Source organism: Nicotiana tomentosiformis, chromosome 3 (assembly GCF_000390325.3).
Source record: "Nicotiana tomentosiformis chromosome 3, ASM39032v3, whole genome shotgun sequence".
NCBI classification, from domain to species: Eukaryota; Viridiplantae; Streptophyta; class Magnoliopsida; order Solanales; family Solanaceae; genus Nicotiana; species Nicotiana tomentosiformis.
The window spans coordinates 128,609,982-128,631,576 of record NC_090814.1 but is presented as its reverse complement, the minus strand read 5'-3'; the positions used below and the strand labels follow the sequence as shown (position 1 = coordinate 128,631,576).

Below are 21,595 nucleotides of genomic sequence, written 5' to 3'. Positions count from 1 at the left end.
TACTGTAATACTGTGTATATAGGGTCTCTGCTCTCTTGACTGGAAGAAGACAATACTCAATTAAATATGAAGTCCCGATAAGGAGAATACTGTAATTTATGAGACTAGGATAATGTATATAAATTCGGGAGTATGAACTTCTCTTTATTCCTCGTTATCAAAGACATGTAATTACGAGATCATGACAAAATGAAGGAAGGGCTTCGCCTTAACGTACCTGAGCCGACTCTCTTGACAATCTCTCTAATACACGTCAATTGCGACAACACGTAATGGCACATCGTAGTAGGGATTGCACCGTACTCCCTTAGAATTGCAAAATCCCGTTGCTACATTTTCATACGAATTTGTTGAGCATTCATCCGTTACTTTTTGTAGTGTAGTATGAACTTGATGAAGCAATTCACATTATTATTGAAAAATCTGATCATCGTAAGTGTGACCCTTCTTTATTTGGTGATTTTAGAGAATATTTTGTATTAGTGGGTATGGGCCCCACTTGTGGCTTAATTTGCCAAAGACACCTCCAAGTTTTGCCACCTTTTATTTGAATTCAAGAGTCATGTTTATGTAAGGTATTTGGCTGCCACGTTAATCTCCATTAGGCTTGTCCAAAACATTTTAATTAATTACCAATCCCTTTATTAACTTAGTAATTTCCCACTAATCCAGTCCTCGGCTTACCTTGTCTTAGAGACTACGTGCCATCACGAAGCCTAAGGTGAGATATTGGGTCGTGACACCATAGCACAAAATGGCGAGGTTCCAGACACCGGGAGTATTGCTAGTTTGTGGCGAGCATCCTATTATAACAACTAGACCTGAGATTATGCTTGCTATGTCTGCTGAGGATAAGAAGAAGCTAGATAGGTTTCAAAGGTTACATCCCCCTCACTTTGATTGTGACACTTTAAAGGATGACAAGGATTTTCTAGATCGATGCCATCAGATGCATTGCAATTTGGGTCTGGTAAAAGTCCAATGGAGTGGATGTCACAACATTTCAGCTAAGAGGAGTTGTCTAGTTAATCTCATCTTACTTGGACTTAGTTTTAGCACTTGTTTCCTAAGAGGTACATCCCACTCACCAGGAGGAATGTGTTTAGAGGCTAGTTCGATGATCTTCAGCAAGATCGTATGTTAGTTCCGGAGAATGAGGCAAGGTTCACAGAGTTATCTCATCATGCAGCCTTTTTGATCCCCACCGAGGCTTAAAAGGTGAGGCGGTTTATTGAGGGTCTGACTTACGTCATCAAGTTTGCTAAAGCTTGAGAGTCAAAGTTTGAGACTACTTTCCGTGAGGCCATGGAGATAGCCTGGAGCATCGATCATATTCGCAGTCAGGGGAGAGAGGCCATGATGAGATATAAGAGGCTATGTCATTCTATTAGTTTTAGTGGTGCCTCATTTGGAGGTAGGGCTTAGTCTAGTAAAAGTCATTATGGTAAGCCGACTTATTCTACTTAGCATGTAGCACGTGGTGCAGTCGCTCAATCATCTTTCGGCACTCCAATTCCATCATCTTTTCGTGTTGTTCTAGTCAATTCGTACTAGGCTCCATCTATTCGACTTATAATGGGCACTGGGCTCATTAGGGGCAATTCCAGGTTCAGTAGACTCACTCAGGCAAAGGTTGTTATGAGTGTAGAGACTTTGTACATGTGAGGAAGTATTGCCCCATATATGGTAGAGGCACAACTCCACAGAGTTCTCAGACACTGGCTCCCACACCAGTTGCATCACCCCTACCTAGTCAGCTAGAGGGGGAGGACATGTAGTGAAAGGCCGCCCTAGAGGAGGGTGTCAGGTTGGTGCAGGTCCCAATAGTTGCAGGCAGGCCCGTTTCTATGTTTTTTTCGAGTAGACTCGAGGTAATGGCCCGAGATGTTGTGATCACATGTATGGTTTCAGTCTGTCACAGAGATGCTTTTGTATTATTTGATCCGTGGTCTACCTTTTCATATGTGTCATTTTATTTTGCTCCTTATTTGGATATGCCTCGTGGTTCTCTTAATAATCTTGTTCATGTATCTACACCTCTTGGTGATTCCATTATGGTAGATTGTGTATATCGGTATTATATGGTTATTATTGGGGGTATGAAACAAGAGTTGATCTTTGGCTGCTGAGTATGGTAGATTATGACTTAATTTTAGTTAAGGATTGTCTATCTCCGTATCATGCTCTTCTAGATTGTCACACTAAGATTGTAACGTTGGCTTTGCTGGGATTAACAAGGTTATAGTAGAGGGGTTATCTTGGTCATACTCCTAGTAGGGTGATTTATTTCTAAAGGATCAACAAATAGTTGAGAAGGGATGTTTGTCTTATCTGGTTTTTGTTGAAGATACTAGTACTGATACTTCTACTATTGATTCAGTCACAATAACGAGAGAGTTTCCAGTTGTTTTTTTCTACAGACCTACCAGGCATGCCACCCGATAGGCATATTGAATTTGGTACCTGGCACGCAGCCCATAATCCGCCGTACTATATAGCTCCAGCTGAGTTGAAGGAGTTGTTGGATAAGTGATTCATCAGGCTATGTTTTTATCCTTAGGGTGCACCGGTATTGTTTGTGAAAAAGAAGGATGGTTCTATGAGGATGAATTAATTATAGGCACTCGAACAAGGTCACTATAGAGAATAAGTATACATTGCCTCTTATTAATGATTTGTATGATAAGCTTCAAGGTTCCTGTAAGGCCCCATAAAATTTTATCTTAAACCCAGGGTTTCGTGGTGCCAAAGTAGACTTTTGAAGAAAATATTTGGAATTGCGGGGTGTTTTCTGCGTCTTATTTTGCAATCGCAGAACTGATATGCAAACTGAGGCAGAAATCTGGGCAATTGTTTTGGATCATTATGCGGTCCATTATGCGGTCGCATAATCACTTTGCGGGTCATATAAACCATCACATACCTAGCACAAAAATATATGAAGGGCAATTCTGCGGCGCATTATATGACTGCAGAATAGGTCTATGGACCGCAGATCGGTCACCGAGTGAGGCAGGAGTGCCCAGTTCTAGAGGGCCATTATGCAGCCCATTTTGCGGATCGCAGAAGCGTTATACGGTCGCATATGCGGCCGTAGATCTGTGTCGGGGCTTCACTTTTTTTATTTTATTTACCCGACCCTATTTTTATTAAAAGCCCTTGGGGCTCATTTTGAAAGAGAAATCTGATATTTTAGAGAAAATTGAGAGTGTTCTAAAGAGAGAGAAGGAAACCCTAGGGTAATTCTTCATCAATTCTTGCTCAAGACTTGGAGAATTCACAAGGAATTCTATATCTCTTGGTGATTCCATTACGGTAGATTGTGTATATCGGTATTATATGGTTATTATTGGGGGTATGAAACAAGAGTTGATCTTTGGCTGTTGAGTATGGTGGATTATGACTTAATTTTAGTTAAGGATCGTATATCTCCGTATCATACTCTTCTAGATTGTCACACTAAGATTCTAACGTTGGCTTTGCTGGGATTAACAAGGTTATAGTAGAGGGGTTATCTTTGTCATACTCCTAGTAGGGTGATTTATTTCTAAAGGATCAACAAACGGTTGAGAAGGGATGTTTGTCTTATCTGGTTTTTGTTGAAGATACTAGTACTGATACTTCTACTGTTGATTCAGTCCCAGTAACGAGAGAGTTTCCAGTTGTTTTTTTCTACAGACCTACCAGGTATGCCACCCGATAGGCATATTGAATTTGGTATTGATTTGGTACCTGGCACGTAGCCCATATCTATTTCGCCGTATCATATAGCTCCAGTTGAGTTAAAGGAGTTGTTGGATAAGTGATTCATCAGCCTAAGTTTTTCTCCTTAGGGTGTAACAATGTTGTTTCTGAAAAAGAAGGATGGTTCTATGAGGATGAATTGATTATAGGCACTTGAACAAGGTCACTATAGAGAATAAGTATGCATTGCCTCTTATTAATGATTTGTATGATAAGCTTCAAGGTTCCTGTAAGGCCCCATAAAATTTTATCTTAAACCCAGGGTTTCGTGGTGCCGAAGTAGACTTTTGAAGAAAATATTTAGAATTGCGGGGTGTTTTCTGCGTCTTATTTTTCAGTCGCAGAACTGATATGCAAACTGAGGCAGAAATCTGGGCAATTGTTTTGGATCATTATGCGGTCCATTATCACTTTGCGGGTCGTATAACCCATCGCTTACCTAGCACAAAAATATTTGTAGGGCAATCCTGCGGCGCATTATATGACTGCAGAATAGGTCTATGGACCGCAGACCGGTCATCGAGTGAAGCAGGGGTGCCCAGTTCTAGAGGGCCATTATGCGGCCCATTTTGCGGATCGCAGAAGCGTTATACGGTCGCATATGCGGCCGTAGATCTGTGTCGGGGCTTCACTTTTTTTATTTTATTTACCCGACCCTATTTTGATTAAAAGCCCTTGGGGCTCATTTTGAAAGAGAAATCTGATATTTTAGAGAAAATGGAGAGTGTTCTAAAGAGAGAGGAGGAAACCCTAGGGTAATTCTTCATCAATTCTTGCTCAAGACTTGGAGAATTCACAAGGAATTCGATACCTCTTGGTGATACCATTACGGTAGATTGTGTATATCGGTATTATATGGTTATTATTGGGGGTATGAAACAAGAATTGATATTTGGCTGCTGAGTATGGTGGATTATGACTTAATTTTAGTTAAGGATTGTCTATCTCCGTATCATACTCATCTAGATTGTCACACTAAGATTCTAACGTTGGCTTTGCTGGGATTAACAAGGTTATAGTAGAGGGGTTATCTTGGTCATACTCCTAGTAGGGTAATTTATTTCTAAAGGATCAACAAATGGTTGAGAAGGGATGTTTGTCTTCTGTTTTTTTGTTGAAGATACTAGTACTAATACTTCTACTGTTGATTCAGTCCCAGTAACGAGAGAGTTTCCAGTTGTTCTTTTCTACAGACCTACCAGGCATGCCACCCGATAGGCATATTGAATTTGGTATTGATTTGGTACCTGGCACGTAGCCCATATCTATTTCGCCGTATCATATAGCTCTAGTTAAGTTAAAGGAGTTGTTGGATAAGTGATTCATCAGCCTATGTTTTTCTCCTTAGGGTGTAACAATGTTGTTTCTGAAAAAGAAGGATGGTTCTATGAGGATGAATTGATTATAGGCACTTGAACAAGGTCACTATAGAGAATAAGTATACATTGCCTCTTATTAATGATTTGTATGATAAGCTTCAAGGTTCCTGTAAGGCCCCATAAAATTTTATCTTAAACCCAGGGTTTCGTGGTGCCGAAGTAGACTTTGGAAGAAAATATTTGGAATTGCGGGGTGTTTTCTGCGTCTTATTTTTCAGTCGCAGAACTGATATGCAAACTGAGGCAGAAATCTGGGCAACTGTTTTGGATCATTAGGCGGTCCATTATGCAGTCGCATAATCACTTTGCGGGTCATATAACCCATCGCATACCTAGCATAAAAATATTTGTAGGGCAATTCTGTGGCGCATTATATGACTGCAGAATAGGTCTATGGACCGCAGACCGGTCACCGAGTGAGGCAGGGGTGCCCAGTTCTAGAGGGCCATTATGCGGCCCATTTTGCGGATCGCAGAAGCGTTATACGGTCGCATATGCGGCCGTAGATCTGTGTCGGGGCTTCACTTTTTTTATTTTATTTACCCGACCCTATTTTGATTAAAAGCCCTTGGGGCTCATTTTGAAAGAGAAATCTGATATTTTAGAGAAAATGGAGAGTGTTCTAAAGAGAGAGGAGGAAACCCTAGGGTCATTCTTCATCAATTCTTGCTCAAGACTTGGAGAATTCACAAGGAATTCTATACCTCTTGGTGATTCCATTACGGTAGATTGTGTATATCGGTATTATATGGTTATTATTGGGGGTATGAAACAAGAATTGATCTTTGGCTGCTGAGTATGGTGGATTATGACTTAATTTTAGTTAAGGATTGTCTATCTCCGTATCATACTCATCTAGATTATCACACTAAGATTCTAACGTTGGCTTTGCTGGGATTAACAAGGTTATAGTAGAGGGGTTATCTTGGTCATACTCCTAGTAGGGTGATTTATTTCTAAAGGATCAACAAATGGTTGAGAAGGGATGTTTGTCTTCTGTTTTTTTGTTAAAGATACTAGTACTGATACTTCTACTGTTGATTCAGTCCCAGTAACGAGAGAGTTTCCAGTTATTTTTTTCTACAGACCTACCAGGCATGCCACCCGATAGGCATATTGAATTTGGTATTGATTTGGTACCTGGCACGTAGCCCATATCTATTTTGCCGTATCATATAGCTCCAGTTGAGTTAAAGGAGTTGTTGGATAAGTGATTCATCAGCCTATGTTTTTCTCCTTAGGGTGTAACAATATTGTTTCTGAAAAAGAAGGATGGTTCTATGAGGATGAATTGATTATAGGCACTTGAACAAGGTCACTATAGAGAATAAGTATACATTGCCTCTTATTAATGATTTGTATGATAAGCTTCAAGGTTCCTGTAAGGCCCCATAAAATTTTACCTTAAACCCAGGGTTTCGTGGTGCCGAAGTAGACTTTGGAAGAAAATATTTGGAATTGCGGGGTGTTTTCTGCGTCTTATTTTTCAGTCGCAGAACTGATATGCAAACTGAGGCAGAAATCTGGGCAACTGTTTTGGATCATTAGGCGGTCCATTATGCAGTCGCATAATCACTTTGCGGGTCATATAACCCATCGCATACCTAGCATAAAAATATTTGTAGGGCAATTCTGTGGCGCATTATATGACTGCAGAATAGGTCTATGGACCGCAGACCGGTCACCGAGTGAGGCAGGGGTGCCCAGTTCTAGAGGGCCATTATGCGGCCCATTTTGCGGATCGCAGAAGCGTTATACGGTCGCATATGCGGCCGTAGATCTGTGTCGGGGCTTCACTTTTTTTATTTTATTTACCCGACCCTATTTTGATTAAAAGCCCTTGGGGCTCATTTTGAAAGAGAAATCTGATATTTTAGAGAAAATGGAGAGTGTTCTAAAGAGAGAGGAGGAAACCCTAGGGTCATTCTTCATCAATTCTTGCTCAAGACTTGGAGAATTCACAAGGAATTCTATACCTCTTGGTGATTCCATTACGGTAGATTGTGTATATCGGTATTATATGGTTATTATTAGGGGTATGAAACAAGAATTGATCTTTGGCTGCTGAGTATGGTGGATTATGACTTAATTTTAGTTAAGGATTGTCTATCTCCGTATCATACTCATCTAGATTATCACACTAAGATTCTAACGTTGGCTTTGCTGGGATTAACAAGGTTATAGTAGAGGGGTTATCTTGGTCATACTCCTAGTAGGGTGATTTATTTCTAAAGGATCAACAAATGGTTGAGAAGGGATGTTTGTCTTCTGTTTTTTTGTTAAAGATACTAGTACTGATACTTCTACTGTTGATTCAGTCCCAGTAACGAGAGAGTTTCCAGTTATTTTTTTCTACAGACCTACCAGGCATGCCACCCGATAGGCATATTGAATTTGGTATTGATTTGGTACCTGGCACGTAGCCCATATCTATTTTGCCGTATCATATAGCTCCAGTTGAGTTAAAGGAGTTGTTGGATAAGTGATTCATCAGCCTATGTTTTTCTCCTTAGGGTGTAACAATATTGTTTCTGAAAAAGAAGGATGGTTCTATGAGGATGAATTGATTATAGGCACTTGAACAAGGTCACTATAGAGAATAAGTATACATTGCCTCTTATTAATGATTTGTATGATAAGCTTCAAGGTTCCTGTAAGGCCCCATAAAATTTTACCTTAAACCCAGGGTTTCGTGGTGCCGAAGTAGACTTTGGAAGAAAATATTTGGAATTGCGGGGTGTTTTCTGCGTCTTATTTTTCAGTCGCAGAACTGATATGCAAACTGAGGCAGAAATCTGGGCAACTGTTTTGGATCATTAGGCGGTCCATTATGCAGTCGCATAATCACTTTGCGGGTCATATAACCCATCGCATACCTAGCATAAAAATATTTGTAGGGCAATTCTGTGGCGCATTATATGACTGCAGAATAGGTCTATGGACCGCAGACCGGTCACCGAGTGAGGCAGGGGTGCCCAGTTCTAGAGGGCCATTATGCGGCCCATTTTGCGGATCGCAGAAGCGTTATACGGTCGCATATGCGGCCGTAGATCTGTGTCGGGGCTTCACTTTTTTTATTTTATTTACCCGACCCTATTTTGATTAAAAGCCCTTGGGGCTCATTTTGAAAGAGAAATCTGATATTTTAGAGAAAATGGAGAGTGTTCTAAAGAGAGAGGAGGAAACCCTAGGGTCATTCTTCATCAATTCTTGCTCAAGACTTGGAGAATTCACAAGGAATTCTATACCTCTTGGTGATTCCATTACGGTAGATTGTGTATATCGGTATTATATGGTTATTATTGGGGGTATGAAACAAGAATTGATCTTTGGCTGCTGAGTATGGTGGATTATGACTTAATTTTAGTTAAGGATTGTCTATCTCCGTATCATACTCATCTAGATTATCACACTAAGATTCTAACGTTGGCTTTGCTGGGATTAACAAGGTTATAGTAGAGGGGTTATCTTGGTCATACTCCTAGTAGGGTGATTTATTTCTAAAGGATCAACAAATGGTTGAGAAGGGATGTTTGTCTTCTGTTTTTTTGTTAAAGATACTAGTACTGATACTTCTACTGTTGATTCAGTCCCAGTAACGAGAGAGTTTCCAGTTATTTTTTTCTACAGACCTACCAGGCATGCCACCCGATAGGCATATTGAATTTGGTATTGATTTGGTACCTGGCACGTAGCCCATATCTATTTTGCCGTATCATATAGCTCCAGTTGAGTTAAAGGAGTTGTTGGATAAGTGATTCATCAGCCTAAGTTTTTCTCCTTAGGGTGTAACAATATTGTTTCTAAAAAAGAAGGATGGTTCTATGAGGATGAATTGATTATAGGCACTTGAACAAGGTCACTATAGAGAATAAGTATACATTGCCTCTTATTAATGATTTGTATGATAAGCTTCAAGGTTCCTGTAAGGCCCCATAAAATTTTACCTTAAACCCAGGGTTTCGTGGTGCCGAAGTAGACTTTTGAAGAAAATTTTTGGAATTGCAGGGCATTTTATGCGGCTTATTCTTGAGTCCCAGAACTGATCTGTGGACCGCAGAACTGATCTGTGGACTGCAGAACTGATCTACAGACTGTGGCAGAAATCTGGGCAATGTTTTTGGATCATTATGCGGTCCATTATGCGGCCGCATAATCACATTACGGGTCGCATAACCCATCGCATACCCAGCACAAAAGGTTTTGGAGGGTAGTTCTGCGGCGCATTATGCGACTGCAGAATAGGTCTACGAACTGCAAACCGGTCACAGAATGAGGCAGGGGTGCCCAGTTCCAGAGGGCCACATAAGCGTTATACGGTCGCATATGCGACCGTAGATTTGTGTCAGGGCTTCACTTTTTTTTATTTTTTTTACCCGACCCTATTTTGATTAAAAGCCCTTGGGGCTCATTTTGAAAGAGAAATCTGATATTTTAGAGTGAGTGGAGAGTGTTCTAAAGAGAGAGGAGGAAACCCTAAGGTAATTCTTCATCAATTCTTGCTCAAGACTTGGAGAATTCACAAGGAATTCTACACCTCTTGGTGATTCCATTATGGTAGATTGTGTATCTCGGTATTATATGGTTATTATTGGGGAAATGATACAAGAGTTGATCTTTGGCTGCTGATTATGGTGGATTATGATTTAATTTTAGTTAAGGATTGTCTATCTCCGTATCATGCTCTTCTAGATTATCACGCTAAGATTGTAACGTCGGCTTTGCTAGTATTACCAAGGTTAGAGTAGAGGGGTTATCTTGGTTATACTCCTAGTGGGGTGATTTATTTCTAAAGGATCAACAAATGGTTGAGAAGGGATGTTTGTCTTATCTGGCTTTTGTTGAAGATACTAGTACTGATACTTTTACTGTTGATTCAGTCCCAGTAACGAGAGAGTTTCCAGTTGTTTTTTTCTACAGACCTACCAGGCATGCCACCCGATAGGCATATTTAATTTGGTATTGATTTGGTACCTGTCACGCAGCCCATATCTATTTCGCCGTATCATATAGCTCCAGTTGAGTTAAAGGAGTTGTTGGATAAGTGATTCATCAGCCTAAGATTTTCTCCTTAGGGTGTACCAATGTTGTTTCTGAAAAAGAAAGATGGTTCTATGAGGATGAATTGATTATAGGCACTTGAACAAGGTCACTATAGAGAATAAGTATACATTGCCTCTTATTAATGATTTGTATGATAAGCTTCAAGGTTCCAGGGTATTCTCAAAGATTGATTCAAGATCAGGTTATCAACAATTGATGATTATGGCTTTAGGAATCCCCAAGACGGCATTATGAGTTTTTGGTGATATCTTTTGGTTTGACTAATGCTCCAGAAACTTTTATACACCTGATGAACAGTGTGTTCCATCATTATTTGGATTCATTTGTCATTGTATTCATTGATGATATTTTGGTATATTCCGTATTAGGGAGGAGAACGAGCAACATTTGAGGATTGTGCTTCAGATTCTGAGGGAGAAGAAATTATATGCTAAGTTTTCCAAGTGCAAGTTTTGGTTGGACTCGGTGGCATTCTTGGACCAAATAGTGTCAAATGATTGGATCAAGGTGGATCTAAAGAAGATTGAGGTGATTTAGAGTAGGCCTAGACATTCTGCAAAGTAGCGACCCAGCAAGTCTTTTTTGTATCTGAGCCTCGTTTCCCTATTTGATGCTTCCTATACTCTTGTTTGTTGTTTCATGCCTCGCGTGGATGGTTGGTTTGATTTTAGGGAGATTTGGAAGTGAATCAGAACACGTAGTTCCCTTGTTGGAAGTTTAAGTTGTAAGAGTTGACCAAGGTTTGACTTTTGTGTAAATAACCTTAAATTGAAGTTTTGATAATTCCGACAGGTCTGGATGGTGATTTTGGACTAGAGTGTATGCCCAGAATTGATTTTCGTGTGTCTAGATATATTTGAGGCTAATTGCCGAAAGTTGATAATTTGAATGTTTGAAAAATTGATATATTTGACTCGTAGTTGACTTGGTGGCTATCAAGGTCTGTTTTGTACTCTTAGCCTTGTGATAGGTTTGTGTGGTGATTTATGATTCGCCTACATTATTTGGAGTCATTCTGAGTTGTTTAGACGTGGTTTGACGTTTGGAATTTAGAAGTTTGGGTAGTTCATGAAGTTTGAATTGAGGTGTGATTTGTGGTTTTGATGTTACTTTGTGTGATTTGATACCTTGAGTAGGTCCCTATCATGTGTTTGGACTTGTTGGTATGCTAGGGGGGGCCCGAAGGGGATCGAGTGGGTTTCAGACCACCCAGAAGATGATTGGAGTTGGATGACAACTTTGGTTCTAGTGTTTCGTACCTGCGAAACTATCGCGCATGTGCTAGGTAACAGAAGCAGCCTACGTTGCGCATTTGCAAAATCGCAGAAGCAAGGAAGGTAGCACATAAGTGAGGTTGCCCTGGGCTAGGTAGTCCGTAGATGCAGAATTTTGAGCGGAGAAGTGCGTGCATAGGAGTGGATCCGCAGAAGAGGAATTATTGTCGCAAAAGTGATGGGTCATAAACTTAATTGGATCTCGCATCTATGATGATTCGGCTATAGAAGTGAAGTAGCAGAAGTGACCAAAATGTTCGTAGAAGCAAAGTTCACTGGTAGGATATTATATTCGAGAGTTAGCTTCATTTTATAATATTTTGAGATTGGGAGCTTAGATTGGAGTGACTTTTGAGGCGATTGGGGAAGTTTTCTTAACTCAGATTTGATTATTATTCATGATTCTATCATCGATTTTGATATTTAATTTGTGAATCAAAGGAAGGAAATCGGTGTTTTTGTAAGAAAATTTTGAAAATGAATAAATGGAATTTGAACCCCGATTCAGAGTCGGATTTGGATAAAACTTGTATGGTTGGACTTTTATTCAAATGGATAGTCGGGATTTGTGAGTTTTGTTAGGTTCCAAGAAACAAACCTGGGTTGACTCCTTGGTTGAGTTTGTGTAATTGATTATATATTGAGCCTATATGCTACATAGTTATTTCCTTTAGCATTATTTGACATTGTGGCGTGTTATTTGACACGTTCGAAGGTCGATTTGAGAGGTAGGGGATTCTTGGAGTATTGATTCTCGCTCGTTTGAGGTAAGTATTTTGCCTAAGCTTTGTTTGAGGATATTTTCCCCATTTGGTTATGATATTTGTTATATGTTGGGGGTGACACACCTGCGAGGTGACGAGCGTATATGTGTGAAATGTAGTAATTCATGATCCGGGTACACTCTAGGATGTTATATGCCTTATTTTTCTATCATGCTACTTTGATATGGTATTTCCTTCACGTGTATGACTAGGTGAGCTATTATCCATTGTAGAAATCATGTACATGCTATGTGCTTATCTGTATGAGACATGATAGAGCTATTTTTGCTATGTTGAGCTATTTTCCTTTATTGTACTCATATTTTCAGTCATGATATGATGTCCGCGAGTTATATCTGTATCTCTGTGCACTTTTTATATGTTATCTTACATGTTGTTAGTCTCCTTGTGTGTGATACGGGTTTGAGCTAAGTTGTTGCATGTTGGTACATTCTGTGCGGTATTTTTATTATTGGTATTGTGAGATGTTGGCATATTGATACTTGAGAGGATTAATGACTGATCTCGGGCAATATAGCCTTGTTGATATTAATATTGAGGTCATGCTTGTGTCAAGGCCCTATATTAGTCTGAGTTATATCGATCATTGACTTTTGATCCGATTAGCGCTGGGGCTAGGATCCGCCTCTCCTGAGTCAGGTAATAACCTGTGAGTGTAGGCACACAAGATGTGCTTAGTGAGGGATATATATCAGGCACTCGTACAGTGCTGAGTGTCTGTGTATGTGTGTGTGTGTGTGATGATACAGGGGAATTATGCCAGGCACCATGAGAGTGCTGACAGTATGATTGAGGGGTACGTGTGCCAGGAACTATTAATGTGCTGAGACTTTGTATACTTGATGATTAGGTTATGATATTATTGTTTGGCATGTATACTTGTCATGCAGGCATAGAGATGTATTTTCCTCATGCTAGTTGGTATTTGATATCTCTATTTTATGTTTAGAGCTTGAAATCACATTTTACTTTGATAAATCCCTATTTAAGTGATTTCCGTGGAAAGTTAATGCCTTGACTGATATACATGAAAAGCATTCTTATTTCTCCTCTTATTGTGATAGAGTTGAACCTGATTTTAGTTGATCTGCTTTTCCTTTTTGCTATTATTCTATTGTTATTACCGTTGTTCGCTATTGAGAGTGAGTATTAGACTTTGCCAAGCTCGTCACTGCTTTTGGCCCGAGGTTAGGCTTGCTACTTATTGAATAAATGGGGTCGGTTGTATTCATACTATACTCTGCACTTCATGTGCATATCTAGAACGCTAGTGAGTTATATCAGGATTTGCTCGGAGATTTCGAGGAGCACTACCGATCCATTCGTAGGCCTTAAAGTCCCGTACTTTATCTTATGTTATTAATGTTTAGTCTTTCAAACCATAATGTATTTGTTCAGACTTTGTATTTGGTACACCCTAGATCTCATGTACTTGGTGACACCATATTTTTGGGTGCTTTTAGTTGTATCATCATTTGACATCAGTTATTTATGCTATTCCGCTATTTGAGATAATTTCTTACTGTTGTTGAAGTTTATTTCTACACATTTGTTGTTGGCTTGCCTAGTAAGTGGTGTTAGGCGCCATCATAACTCTGATGGACTTTTGGGTCGTGACAAGTTGGTATCAGAGCACAAGGTTTCTTAGGTCTCACGAGTCATGAGCAGGCATAATAGCGTCTTGTGATTCAGTACAGAGACGTCTGTACTTATCTTTGTAAGTCTATTGGGCCTTAGAAAAATATTCCTTTCTTTTATTCCTTATCGTGTGATATGATTGATCCAAATCTAAATCTTGTATTTCTATTCTATCATACACTACAAAAAAATAGCGTTTAGCGACAAGAGATACTTCGTAGCTAAATAACGAAGGATTGGCGACGAATTTTATAGTTTGTCGCCAAATAAGATACAAAATAATTCGTATCAAATATAGTGGAGGATTAGCGACCAAAACTTATATTCGTCGCTAAAATTGGCGCAAAATATTAGCACCTTTATTTTACCTACAAAATTAGCGACGAAAGTGGGGCGACAAAAATTATTAAAACTTAGCGACGGATTTAACGTCAAAAAATCCGTCGCTGCATTCATTTTACTTATCAAGACATTCCAAAGTTAGCTGCGACAAAATTTTTCGTCGCTAGTTTCCTTAAAATAAAATTTCATTAGTTATTATTAGCGACAGAAATTAGGTCAGTCGTTATTTCCGTTGCTAAATTTTTCGTCCTAAAAATGAATTTACCCTAGTTAAAAGATATTCCAACAATTAGGGCACAAACACGCCCACTTTCTCTCCTATCTATCAGACTCCCACTTTCATTCCTCTTCCACAATGTGAGTTTTTTTTTTCTCAAATACAAAAAAATGGGTGTGAATCTAGGGTTAATATCTGAAAAATAGAAGAAAACTTTCAAAATTGCAAAATATTTGCTGCAGAATTCTGAAATTCGAAGTCGTGTGTTTGCAGAATTCTGAAACTCGAAGTCGTGCGTTGATTTTAGGGATTATATGTCCTTGATACGGTAAGCTTCTTTGTGATTTCATTCCTGTTTTGTAGACCTGGGCGAGAATTATGTTCATCCTGTCTTGTGCTTCTATCATGGAACATGACTGGAACTCCTTAAATCTAACTAAAAAGGAAAGTGTCCGATTATCTGCAAACTAATTCAATGCCTAGCAAATGGATGTCAGAATATATAAGTCAAGATTTTTTCTTCTGCAATGCAGTGACTTTCTGTGGGATTTTATCTTATTTTTTGGATAATTTTTTGGGGAAGTGTTCAGGAAATAAAATCTGAGCTAAAATATGTGAAAAAACAATGAATGCTCCTCTAAGTTCTACTAAAAATTAGATCTAGGTATTTTGTGTAAGAATTTCCGTCCACCTGTTAACTTGATCATGTGTTGGATTAAAGTAAGGGTGGCTGGGTGTTAAGATATGTTCGTCATCTTCTTTCATGTCTGAAGATTGGAAATAAGTTAAATGTTCTTGATAAAAATGGTCTCTTCCTGTCATGCCTGAAGTAAAAACGAATTAATTAAATTTTGTATGTATGTTGGTTCAATATCGTTGGGTATCCTTGATTATATCAATGGCTCTCTTTGGATTGTCGTTATCATTTTAGAATCATAGGGTATTAGACCAATTTTCACATGAGTTTCAATTTGCAGAAGGTTTGTTGGTCACTTAATCTTCATGACTTCCATGTTTGAATTAACTGTAAGCATCCTTAGTCATAATGTGAAATTATGGAGGAGCTCATTGAAAGCAAATAAAATTACCGGCAGTTATCTCAGTGTTAATTGTTAAGTGTTAATTGAGTCTTATTAAATAAAGAACTCTAAGGTCTTGTTTATTTTAATATTAAATAGGAAACTAAAATTAATATTAGAAGGCATTCTATTGGGATTCTTCAATTGATAGTGCGATGCGGATCCAATGGGAGCATAGGGCAGCAAAAAGATACAGTAATTTTGTTAGCAAACTAAAATCAAATAGGATGCAACCGGACTCTATTCCAAATAATGTGTGGCAAAGTTGGTTGAGACTTTGGAAAGATCCTAATTGTGTTGAAAAGTCAGAAATAAATACAAAACATCATTGTGCTGGGAGCGGAGTTGCCACTGGGACTCACACAAGTGGCTCTATCAGTGTTTTGGAGTATCGGAAGAGACTTTTAAGTGTATATAAAATATCTGAAAATCTCATTTAAGTTTACTCTAATTCGAATCTGAATCTCATTTAAGTAGGTTACCTGACGTTGTGAGCTGCGGATTGTCTCTTGTTCTATTTTTAATATTCTGCGTTTGAGTTATGTTTATTGAACTTTTGTGCATTGGTAGGACTTGCATTTTCCTTATAAATTGACACATGACTGTCCAACGAGTCTACCTCATTCCCTTTTTCCTTATCTGCTTGATCTGCCCAGCTTTTTGATAGTTCCTTAGGATTCTTTGTTGCTATCAGTTCATTATATTAGTTTTTTGATAGTTCCTTAGGATCCAGAAAAATATCTCTTCTTTTTAGTATGTATAAATTACATAATGAAGTTATCCACAATAATTAATTTCTAAAGTTGGATCAATATGTCTTCAAAAATCGTGAGTTGCAAAATTATTGTACGATTAGTTACCACTTTGAATTGAAACAAATAAAAAGGAAATTAAGGTCCAAGTTTGTGGTCCAATTGTATATGTTGAGAATCATTTGTTGGCGGGGAAAGAGGAACATAATATGCAAAAAAAGAAAAAAAGAGGAAAGTATTTGCAAGCATAGTGAATGTACCTTCAGTTAATGATCAGCAAGTTAATGATTTGCCCAGATATTTAGATATTGAGTTGAAAAAACTAATGTAATGTTCTAGTGCCACAAAAGTGCCAAAATCTCAAATTTTTGACACCCCATTTCATCCAACAGATGTGTCAACATGTTAAATCTTCAAATCTTTTTTGGAACTCAGATAAGGTAGCCTAGATCTTCAATATAGGGAAAGGGGACATGGGGAGGAATACAAAGTGCAGTCCAACTGGATAAGCAAATCTTCATATATTTGGGGTTCTAAAGGGTCTAGTAAAACTACAGAAGTAGGTGGTCTACTTTAGGAACCGTAGGTGCCACATCTAAAGGGTGTTCTTTTTTTTTTTTTCACTCTCGGCTTTTGTCAAAGTAAATTGTCCTAGTAAACTGAAAGAGCTGTCAACTTGCAGTGCTATTGTAGTAAAAGCTGAATCTTGGAGGTTTATGTAGATCATTTTCTTTTAGTTGATACTAGTGTTATGAATAAGTTCATGACAGGTGATGTAATTTTTCTAAGTACTTGGTCCTGCTACATGGACATCTCCCTCTCTCCCTTTCTTTTCTTGTGCATCCTTACAGGAAGGGGATTGGAGAAAACACAAGAAACTCATCTTAAATACTAATTTTTCCCCTTTTTTAATCTGTTACATTTTGCTTTGCTTTTCTAGTAGTTCTAAACTTCAGTACTTTCTATCTCTTTGGTTGTTTGAGAAATTTAAGGTTATATTCAGTATACCACTTCGTTTCTCTTCTTCCAAGGCAAAATTTAAATCCTTTATGGATAGGCACAGTCTTGTGAAATAGCTGAAAGAGTTGTCCGAGCTGTCAACTTGTAGTGCTATTTTCAACTAAATAGTGCTCTACTTAGGTGCCTGTCATTTATGATATTGCTCAGTTTTCTATCATTTTCGTCCTGATCAGGTTTCTTTTAGCCCTGTTAGTAGCATGGTTAATCTAGTCATCATTGGTCAATAGTTGGGCCATATTTGCCTGAGAAGTGAGGCTCTTTAGCTTCTAAATTCACTACTTTATACCCTGCTCTAAAGACAAAATTAATAATTCCCTTTTTCTCTTGCTAATTCAGTGCTAAAGCGTGTGTTTAATTAGATTTGCAATGGCCAAGGTCTCTCAAGTTTGAATATTCATTTGACACTTATTACTTAAAATGTCTGATATATGCTACTAAAATCATTTAGGTATATTTCAAGGAAAGTTCTAAGTTGAGTTCATTGTCAGTGTTTTCATATTTGCATTGGCCAAGGTCTCTCAAGATTGACATACATTTTTTAAATAAAATATTTGGTATGATGTCTATTATTATTTCCTTAAAAAATTAATCATTTAAGACTATTTCATGGAAAGTTCTGAGTTGTCATCCCAAGGGAACTTTACATCTCATCAGCCTTGATTTCTACCGAAATAATTTTTTTTTAACCAAATGCTTCAACCGACAGTTTTTTGAATTACAAATGTGGAGTTATAAGGTTTTACAGTGATGAGAAATTATAAACCTATTTGTGATGTTGCTTCGGCGAACTCCATCTTGAAGTAAAGTTAAAGAAACTATCTTTTTTCTTTTGATCTTGAATATTAATTACAAAGTTCTGCTCATGGATCACTTTCTGCAATGACATTATCAAGCTGCTAACTAGCAAGTGTGGATGAAAAGTCAACCACAATCATATTCAAGATTTTAAGTTAGTGGTGAAAAATACATCAAATGTATTAGGATTTTTAAATTGTGAGCGTTCAGTTGCCTTTAATCTAGAGTTGTTACTTCCTGAAATTTGATGTTCAGTCAATATATTTGTATGTTATAACTAGTTTTTTATAGTGAGTAGTTTAAGTTGAAAGTAAAGAATGCGCATGTATGACATTATAGATCTGCCTCTAAGCTACTACTCATACAGAATATGGTGGTTTAAAGCAAGGCATTCGATATTATCAGGGGTGGCACCTTAGCAATATTAGCACTGAACTTAATTCTTGACGTCTTAAGGTCTATCTTATTAATTGAATAACTTTTGTATAGGCTGTTAAAAAGGGTCGAGATCCAACACCAACTGCGTTGCATTTGCACGTCCATACACATGGTAATGATGGAAAAATTTTTGTTGTTGAGAAATCCCGAATCGTACATGTAAGATAACTTTTTAAATAATTTTATTGACTTTACTTTCATATATTTTTTCATTTTGTAAATTGAATGCTCAATATTATTTAGTCTTTTTATTTCACTAATTATTAACTCTTCTACAGGAAAATTATCAGGAGATATTAAAACAACAAATACAGACTCAATCTGATATTGATCAGTGTAAAGCATATAATCAACCCGCGAGAGGAGAAAAGAAAAGAAGAGTATATGGTCTTGGATCTCAAGCAAAATGCTACTACGGGCCAAATCTTCATGACTCTTTTGGATCTGATGCTACATCGTCAGCAATTCCTCCAAATGCTCAATCAACACCGACATGGAATCTGGATGAGTTAGTGATGCGATTGATTCCTTCACTGGCATATCATATAGTTCCTGTAATTGTTGAGCGGGTACGCGAATTAGTTTCTTTACCCTCGCATCCGCCAAATACTGATCTTACCAACCACCCATTAGATGTGGCACTTACAGTTCCTACATTTTCTACTGCTGCTAACATTGATGAGGTTCATGCATTGGGTTCTGATGATGACCGTAACTCTCCAACTTCGCATAGTTAGCCTATTTTGTTTGCACTTTATTGTTGGTCCTTGTGAATTTTTTGTACTTAACAATACCGTTATATGCATTATGCTATATATTTTGGACCTTGTTGAATATATTGTTAATTTATATTAATATCAGTGACTTTTTATTAAGTGTATTTAATAGCTTTTATGTAATATGCTTGAACAGAGCACATTTAAAATAATAAATAAAAAGAATTTTGAAAAATCGGCAATATATTAAAAATAAATTAGCGACGGATACTTTCCGTAGCTAAAATTATCGCGTAAAATTAAATCTTGCGATGAATTGGCGACAAAAGGTTTTGTTGCAAAAAGCAGGGAGAATTAGCTATAACACGACTAGCGAGGGACGATTTCGTCGCTATTAAGAACAAATGACGAATTTTGTTATGTATTGTCGCGACAAAAGTCGTCAAAATAGCGACAGAAACAAGCAATATAGCGACGGTTATTTCCATCGCTAAACTTTACTACAGATATATTCCGTCGCTCATCGGTCGCTAATTCTGCGACGGTTTGGTATTTTTTGTCGCTATGAGCCTAGCTACGAGCATTTTAGAGACAAACTTGAATCCGTCGCTAAACAACTGTAGCGACGAAAAATAGAGGTTTAGTGACGGAATACGACCGTCGCTAAACACTATTTTTTTTGTAGTGATAGATGGTGAGGACTCGCGCATCAACTGGCGATTAGGAGCCCGTCCTTAAAGCTGGAGCCGCAAAAGGTAGGGGCAGGGGCGCAGCTAGAGGTGGAGCACATGCCCCAGCTAGAGGGCGTGCCAGAGCACCTTCAATGGAGCTACCTGTAGCTCTAGTAGATGTGTAGGCCTAGATTCATGTGGAGCAGATGGGACAATCTCAGGGTCCCTAGGGTTTATTTTCTACACCAAATGTTCAAGATGCCTTGGTTTGTATGGTTGGTTTATTTGAGAGTTTGGCTCAGGTTGGGGTGTTTCCTACTGTACCAGCTACTTCCCAGGCAGGGGGCGGAGTGCATACTCTCGCTACTCATACCAAGAGAAGATGGCCCATGGTTATCAAGCCCCCGGAATGTTACCAGTTAGGGGAGATTAGCCAACTATTGCCGTGCAGCCTGAGATAGGACCATGATGTCAGCTGATGAGCTGAAGAGGCGAGACGGGTGTACAAAGTTATATCCTCATCACTTCATCGGTACACCTTCAGCGAATGCCCGAGAGGTTTTGGATCATTTCACGAGATTCTATGCAATTTGGGACTAGTAGAGTCCAATAGAGTTGACTCACCGCCTTCCAGATGCAGGGTCCTGCCAAGAGGTGGTGGCATGTTTATGAGCTAGGCAGACCAGTAGGATCACCTCCTCTTACTTGGTCTCAGTTCTCCACTGTATTTTTGGATAAGTTTGTGCTTTGCACCAGAAGAGACGAGCCAAGGAGGCAGTTTGACCACCTTCAGCAGGGTCAAATGTTAGTTACTGAGTATGAGATTAGAATTATCGAGTTGTCCTATCATGCTACTATTTTAGTTCCCTCTGAGGAGGAGAGAGTGATGAGATTCATTGATGGTCTTCTCCATTGTATTCACCTTGCTATGGCTATAGAGGCAGAGACATGACTTCATTTCATCAAATTGAAGAGATAGCGCATCGTGTTAAGCACATACGCTGTGAGACAAGAGAGATTATGTAGGGTATGGACAAGAGGTCCCGACATTCAGGTAGCTTCAGTCGTGCCTCATCTAGAGGCCGAGGTCAATTTGGGAGAGGCCATACTAGATAAATAACTTATCATACACCGTGACCCATTCTAGGAGCTTATGTGTAGTCTTCATTCAGTGCACACCTCGCAGAGTTCTCATCGCGCCCCATCTATTCAGGGATCATCGGTACTGGGTTCGTCTGATGGATATTTTGGTTCATAGTGTTTGACTCAAGCCCAACAGTCATTTTTGATCTGGGGTTGCTATGATTATGGAGACTTAAGGCACATCGGGAAATATTATCCCCACTTTCGCAAGGGATTAGATAGCAGGGAGCTCAGATTAGCATTCATGTGCCGGTTACTATACCACCCGCTCAGCTAGCTTAGTTGGAGGTCATCTAGAACATGGTTGTCCTAGAGGTGGAGCTTAGTCTAGTGGAGGTCAGGTTAGATGCTATGTGTTCCTAGGGAGGACCGAGACCATCTCTTCTAATGCAATTATTACATGTATTATTTATGTGTGCCATAGAGATGTTTCAGTATTATTTGATCCCGGATTTACTTATTCATATGCGTTATCAAACTTTGCTTCTTATCTGGAAATGCCATGTGATTCACTTGCTACCTCTATTCATATGTCTAC

At 38.6% G+C, this 21,595-nt stretch overlaps 1 protein-coding gene and 2 long non-coding RNA genes across 3 annotated transcripts; all 3 read left to right on the top strand.

The window, feature by feature from the left end:
• The first annotated feature begins 14,527 nt into the window (after nt 1-14,527).
• LOC104099262 (uncharacterized) lies at nt 14,528-19,402 on the top strand. Its single transcript, XR_011414985.1, has 3 exons — nt 14,528-14,771; nt 18,579-18,686; nt 18,818-19,402. It is a non-coding gene; the product is annotated as an uncharacterized lncRNA (long non-coding RNA).
• LOC138907208 (uncharacterized) lies at nt 15,375-16,132 on the top strand. Its single transcript, XR_011414986.1, has 2 exons — nt 15,375-15,536; nt 15,645-16,132. It is a non-coding gene; the product is annotated as an uncharacterized lncRNA (long non-coding RNA).
• A 1,146-nt stretch (nt 19,403-20,548) lies between the features above and the next one.
• Nucleotides 20,549-20,866, top strand: LOC138908480 (uncharacterized). Its single transcript, XM_070199150.1, has one exon. The coding sequence runs from the start codon at nt 20,549-20,551 to the stop codon at nt 20,864-20,866; it is 318 nt and encodes a 105-aa protein (XP_070055251.1).
• The last annotated feature ends 729 nt before the right edge of the window (nt 20,867-21,595 follow it).

Excerpts from the sequence above, each read along its gene's own strand:
- LOC138908480 (XM_070199150.1), top strand. The coding sequence starts at position 20,549 with ATGCAGGGTCCTGCCAAGAGGTGGTGGCATGTTTATGAGCTAGGCAGA.